A 6,547-nucleotide genomic window follows, 5' to 3' on the forward strand; every position below is an offset into this window, starting at 1 on the left:
TGTGTAAGAACTGGTGTTTGGTTTATGAGCTCATACTGGCTCCCCAGCCATCTAAAACAGGAAACTATTCATCTCCTCTCTTGATTGAATAGTCAAAGTGGACAATGCATGGTTTATGGAACTGATGGCTACCGATAGCCCCAGGGCTCTTTTCCAGGGCAGTAGTGAGCCTCTTCATAAGCTCACTGTGCTTGGTCTCACATTTAAACAGACTGGCGGAGTCCTGGGTACCCCCGGCACTTTGACAGGTGCAAGTATGACTGCCCTTGCTTTCAAAGTGCTTGCAGTAATTTCAGGACAATATAGGAAACTTCTAAATTTGTTTTCGGAGCTCTGGGGTTGCCCAAAGAGCCTAACAGTGGGGAGATGGGGATGAGCATCACACAGACTTCACCATAGAAGGACATGAGCCCTGGGTGTTAGTTCACATTCCAGAGTAAACAGCAGACAGGGCAGAAGGTGTTACCAGCTGACTTTGACATCACCACTCACATACAAATACACATTTGGGATGCCTACACATTTAAGCTGAGTCTGGATTCTAGTTTGGGTAGGTGGGCTAGAATACAGAGCTGATGAGGGGGAAAAAGCAGAAAGAGAAGACTCGGAGTTATCATACAGTAGGAAAAAAAGAGAAACACCAACACTGGCTAACGTGGGCCAGAATTACATGATCCCCACCAAGTCTACCTGCTCGCCCTCCAAGAGCAAAAGTCTGAAGCCACCAGCTTCATGTCTCTTCCAAGCACTGAAGTCAGGAAGTACCAGTGGCATATCCTAGTTGTAAAAAGCTATTTTCTGCTTATGACACAGAAGTAGGCTAAGATACTGCTGTCAAAAACAGGCCACAGGTCAAGTCAAAGACACTAATGTTAAAACAAATGAAAAAGCCAGTGATACTGGAGAACAAAGGTAGTGGTCTTAGCCAATAGCTACTGAGAGTTTGGTCATCAGGATGACCACAGCAGGGCCTTCGCACATGTCCTTGAGCCGGGCCTGTTTCAGTGTTCAGTTCATGAAACAAATGTGTGGTTCAACACACTGCAGGCATGTCCAGCAGCCAGCCCACAAAAGAGACTATTAGAAGATGCCAATTGAGCTTATCCATGGAATTTCAATGCAGCCTAGGAAATGGCTAGGCTGGGCTCCGTAAAGGGAAGGCCTGGCCAATGTAACGGTCTTGGTGAGAATAATAGAGTATTCTGAAAAACCCTTAGAGAGTCTAGTATCTCCACACTTTGTAAAAGCTTACTCACTGTTTCCTTTTAGATGTTCAATCTTTGGGCCACTTTGGCACCTTTTTTGGGAAATGTGGAATTTGGAAATAAAAATATACCAACCTTTGAAACTATTTTATATATATATATATATATATATATATAATATATACACACACACACCCAACCAAGGACGGCAGAACGCTAAACAAAACGACATAACTGGTGGGCCAGTGTGGACTGACTTCGCCCTGCCCTGATGTGCAAGACGGCTGCTGCATGCAGGAGGCAGAACATTTCCCTGGACATCTGTGAAGAACGAGCGTGCCTCCACGGCACCACACCACTAAAGCACTGGCTGTGCTCAGCACTGAAACTCTGTGGGGATTTATTCCTAAAAGTCAACACGTTATCTCCTGATCAACTCTCAGGAGAACCTGACATAGTATATCCCCCATAAAGCCCCGGCTGGAGTCCAGGATGGCAGAGAATGTTGTTCAGGAAGCAGGGGACAGCCCGCAGCCAGGCAGCTCTCTAACAACAGCAAGGAGATGAGGGAAAACAGTTGATTTCTTCAGTTTTCCAAACAGTGCCCTGGAGTGGTGCAGGAACTGTCCTCTCAACAGCTCTGAGCCTGAGCTGACAGTGTCTTCCACGGGGACTTCTCTCATCGTAGGTAATAATCAATTGCAGCAGAAAAAGCAGCAAAACCTCCACAACCAATGACTCCAGCCTTTAAGCCAGCTATAAAGCAAACAAATGATGTATTACCGTGGTGACAGATGCTGGGTCAGGCTGCTTTGCAAAAGTTCGCACACCTCCAGATGCAAGAAAGCCAGCCAAAGCGTTCTAAGTCATTCCACCTGTCTGTCATAGATCTGTTAAGACCTCAGCGAGGCTGTGGAGTCTACCTAATCCAAAGTGCTTTATCTAACTGTTCGTTCATTTAACTTCTCTCATCCCAAAGAATAGTTCTAGTCTCATGGAAATTGCCCCTTACAGGCAGGAAACTGGTTAAGAGAACCAGCCCTTGGAATCAAGTGAAAGCGTATGGCCTTTTACCCTGGTTTGTTTATGGAATAAATTCCTGGGAAGGTGATCAAAGCAGTCCTGGAGGGAGCTGAGCGTCTCAAAGAGGCCCTGACAAAGCTGAGTGACAGGAAGACCAAAGAAGAAGTCACCCTATAAATTACCAATGGCTGTCTGAGGACCCAAAGCAGGTTTTCATGACCACAAATCATCCTCGCTCTCAGAAGATGAAAAACAAACAGGCTTTTTTGCTCTGGGTAAGTCAGGGCACAACAGATGTCAAGTGACCCAGCAATGGATACTGCTTCTAGGGAAAGCCAAGTCACTGAGCCCAACACAACAAGGTTATAATGAACATGCTATCTGGGAGAAGTGGCGAGGAAATGTTTTGGGTTTTTGTTGCTTATAGCTGATAAGCTAACATTTCTAGAATACTTATATTTGGTTTTCAATAAGTAGAAATTTAAGAATCTCCAACTACAGAAAGACATCACTGTAATAACACACACAAAATTGAAACTGACAATTACACAGTATTGTTAAGAAAAATGTCGAAGTACTTGAAATGCATGGAGCTGAAAGTTCTGCAGACCCTGGTATGAGGACAAATGGGACAGACGGGGTAAATGGGCCCTAGCTATGCTTCTTGATAATATCCTGGCTAACAACCACCCCAATGATTACCTATGTGGAAGTTCTTACTCATGGCTTCTCCTATACTGTCAAGATGGGGACAATTTTTGCTGCCCCCCCCCCCTTAAGAACAGATCTAGATCAGTGGTTCTAAACTGGGGGCAATTTTGCCCACCAGAGGACATTTGACAATGTCTGAGGCATTTTCTGTTGTTACGACTGCAATGGTGCTCCTGACCTCTGGTAGACAGAGGCCAGGCACGGTGCTAAACACCCTATAATGCACAGGATAGCCCCTCACAACAATGAATTAACCAAAACATCCAAAATATCAAAAGTGCTGAGGCTAAGAAACCCTGATCTAGATCCTAGCAAGTTTCCAAAACTGAGCTAACACAAAAGCAAACATGATTTATTTGTCAGAAGGAAAGAGTATCAAGTGTCCACATATGCCTTGGGCTGTCCCTGGAACACTCATCTGTTTGGAAATGTCAACTTCAGCACGTTGTCCAAGGCCACAAAGAAAAACTATTCGAGAGTTGTTTACTAACCTCTGAAACCAATGGCTCCTCCAGTGATGCAACCACTAATGACACTGTTCTTCCAATCTGATTTTCCTCGGTACTGTGGGTTGAGAAGTGCAGTTAGAGCCAAAGAAACAACCCAAACAAGACGATTAAGGGAAAAACACACAAGGTTTCTGGTTTGCTGATTTAGTCCCTTCCCAAAGGAAACTTTCTCTTTCAAAATCATAGTTCCTAAAATTTGAATGTGTTTAGAGAGACACTTCCTGCAGGTGGCACCAAAGCACCAAAACCAAGTAGGCATCTGAGGCCTGCACATCTCTTCTCATGAAGCCCAGGGAGTCTCCTATTTAAAATCATATCACTAGAGAAATTCAATCTAGCAAGTATCTGACATTTCTGATCTTTCTAATGGTAACATTCAGAGCATTTCCCTTTAAAGGCAGGGGGATGATAACAGGCAAGGATTTCACAGACAGCAGAGACACTTACAGATTCTACCAAACACTCAGTGCAAGAAAACATGGCGCCCACAATGGCAAAGTTTTTGGCGTAGGACATTCCTCTCTGCCCCATATCTTTAAGAACTTCTTTTGCAGTCGGCGTTCGATAGGGATCCTTAGGGTCAAAGCCCACATTGGTGTCGATGCCAGCGGTGAACACCCCAAATGCACCTCCCAAGACAAATCCTAAGAAAAACAGAGATGAAGTTTTCTTTGGGTTTTCTGGATTACTGCAGAGGGTCATACTTGAACACAACCTTTTGGGTGGCCATTAGTAAGGTATAACTGACACCCTCTCTCCTGGTTTCCAAATTACATAATCCTGGGTTTATCTTAAGCAACCCCAGTGGCGCAACGGTTAAACACTCAGCTGCTAACCTGAAGGTCAGTAGTTTGAACTCACCAGCCATTTCACAGGAGAGAGATGGAGCAGCTTGCTTCTGTAGAGTTCAGCCTTGGAATCCCTATGGGCAGTTTTACTCCGTCCCATACAGTTGCTGAGTCAGAATCGACTCAGAGGCAGTGAGTTTGGGGTCTATCTTATAGCCGGTTTCTTCTCTATTTCCTCTTGAATTTCCTTCTCCTTTCATTTCCCAACATTCCTCAAGACTCAGTCTTTATCCCTCTGTTCTCTCTATACTCTTATATGTAACTAAGTCACCCTCAAAGTCAGCTATCAACTTCTGCAAACAACTCCCTTGACAATAAGCCAAAACCAAACCCACTGCCATCAAGTCAATTCCAACTCACAGGGCACAGTCATTTACTAAACACCATGTGCCAGGCGCTCTGGTACATTAAGTGATTGTCTCATTTACTCCTCACAAGAATCCTGTGAGGTAAATAATATTATCATCTCCTTTCTATACTACAGATGAAGAAATCAAGGCTCAGAGTGGTTAAGTAACTTCCTCAAGATCAAATCCTATCAAATGGCAAAGCCCACACAGCTGTCCACATCTGACATTTCTGAACCTGCTGGACATTTCCACATGGATGCCTTTCATCGCCTTAAGGTCAATACATGTTCAATGAAATCATAGCATCTTCTCTCCAGACTTTTCTGTAATATAGCTCCTCAGCTCTAAACCTCAGTGGCATAGCTGATTGCTTCTTTGCTTCTCTCTACAATCGATCATCAAATAGGGCAAAATCTTTCCTCCTAGGTTTTCAAATATGTTCATCTCAGGCTATAGCCACAATTATCATCCTAGTCTTTATCACTACCACCGTCAACCACTCAGAGGGGGATCTATGTAGGAGGTCCTGGATAGAGTGGGAGAACAATGTGGAACAAAACTCAAAATCATAAAAAATAAAAAGGGATCAGGTTTGCTGGTCGGATAGAGCCTGGTGAAACCACTGAGACTATGGTCCCTAGCTGCACTTCAGGTCTCACCGCTATCTAGTCACACTGGCCTTTTTCTGTTTTCTGAACCTCAAGCCATTTCATGCCTTGGGGACCTCTGCACTTGCTGTTCACATAATAACAACGTCTGAAGCACTCTTCTGCCAGGGTTCTTCTCAACATTTTTCTATATATTAATATATTAGCTTCATAAGAACAAGGCTCTTGTCACTTTCACTCAGTATCACCACCGCCTGGCACACGATAGTTGCTCAGGAGCAATTTATGGAATTAATTATTATTTAAATTAATGAACCAACGAGTGAATGAAGTCAATCATTTTATAACCTTCAGGCCCAGATAGTAGTATCACATTCTATGATCCAATTTCCATAGGCAAAAGTTAACCTCAGGAACAAGAGAGGCATTAGCAGAGTTCACTGAATGGGACGAAGACGTGTAGGCAGGGTCGAGCCCATCCTTCCCTCGACTCCCAGGCGTGTGGTCTTCTTGGCAGAGGTGCTTGCTGCCGTCCAAGCCCTCAGCCTCCCAAGGGACCCACTCGCCTCGCCTCACCTCCCACGCAGGCCAGCGCTGCCTTGAAAGCACAGCTTTCCATTGCCTTCTCAATCATCTTCTGCTCCTCAGTCTTGACCGGACTCGGGATCCCGCCCAGGCTACCAGGCTCCAGGATCCGGGGCTGACGCTTGTCACCCACCAAGTATTGCAAAAGAAGGCTGTATTGCAGCGGGGCTTCGGGGGAACCCGCCACCTCAGGCGTGGAGCCGCCAGCATTGGGGGTTGTCGCCGCCATGACAGTAGCTACCCAAGCTACCCTACCGTCCTTTTTTCCGTAGCAGATTCCTCAAGCGTTATGTCACTGCACAGCAACGGCAGATTCGCCATATCGAGCAATACACCCGGTAGCAGTAAAAGCCAAAGTCCACTCTTGCACACCTAGCAGAAGAGCTATCATGCTTCTCAAAAACCTCTTATAAAAATTTAATGAGGCTCGGGCAGCACTGCCAATGGCACGAACAAATAAGATTCAGATTCACCAAAAAGCGCCCTCGTAGTCGGGGCTTTTGAGCATGAGTACCGGGATTTGTAGTTCTTAACCCAGTCATTCAACTACATTTCCCAGAAAGCTTTGCGTGGGCACTCGCACTCCGGCCTCATCAAGAGCGCGCTGGAGCTCCTGACGGGAGCTTGAGGAATGGTTGCGAGACTGCAGCGCGCCGAGGTGTCGTCTGGGGGCGCGCGAGGTTTCCAGCCCAATAATTGAGGTGCTAA

General features: G+C 45.5%; 1 protein-coding gene across 1 annotated transcript; it reads right to left on the reverse strand.

Moving 5' to 3' along the window:
- Positions 1-1,884: 1,884 nt before the first annotated feature.
- Positions 1,885-6,068, reverse strand: TIMM22 (translocase of inner mitochondrial membrane 22). The gene is made up of 4 exons (XM_007937427.1): positions 5,831-6,068; positions 3,896-4,092; positions 3,431-3,503; positions 1,885-1,961 (listed from the first exon to the last, which is right to left on the reverse strand). The coding sequence occupies exons 1-4, from the start codon at positions 6,066-6,068 to the stop codon at positions 1,885-1,887; spliced, it is 585 nt and encodes a 194-aa protein (XP_007935618.1).
- Between the last annotated feature and the right edge of the window lie 479 nt (positions 6,069-6,547).

Source organism: Orycteropus afer, unplaced genomic scaffold (assembly GCF_000298275.1).
Source record: "Orycteropus afer afer isolate SDZICR_OR568_19922 unplaced genomic scaffold, OryAfe1.0 scaffold00042, whole genome shotgun sequence".
Lineage (NCBI taxonomy): Eukaryota > Metazoa > Chordata > Mammalia > Tubulidentata > Orycteropodidae > Orycteropus > Orycteropus afer.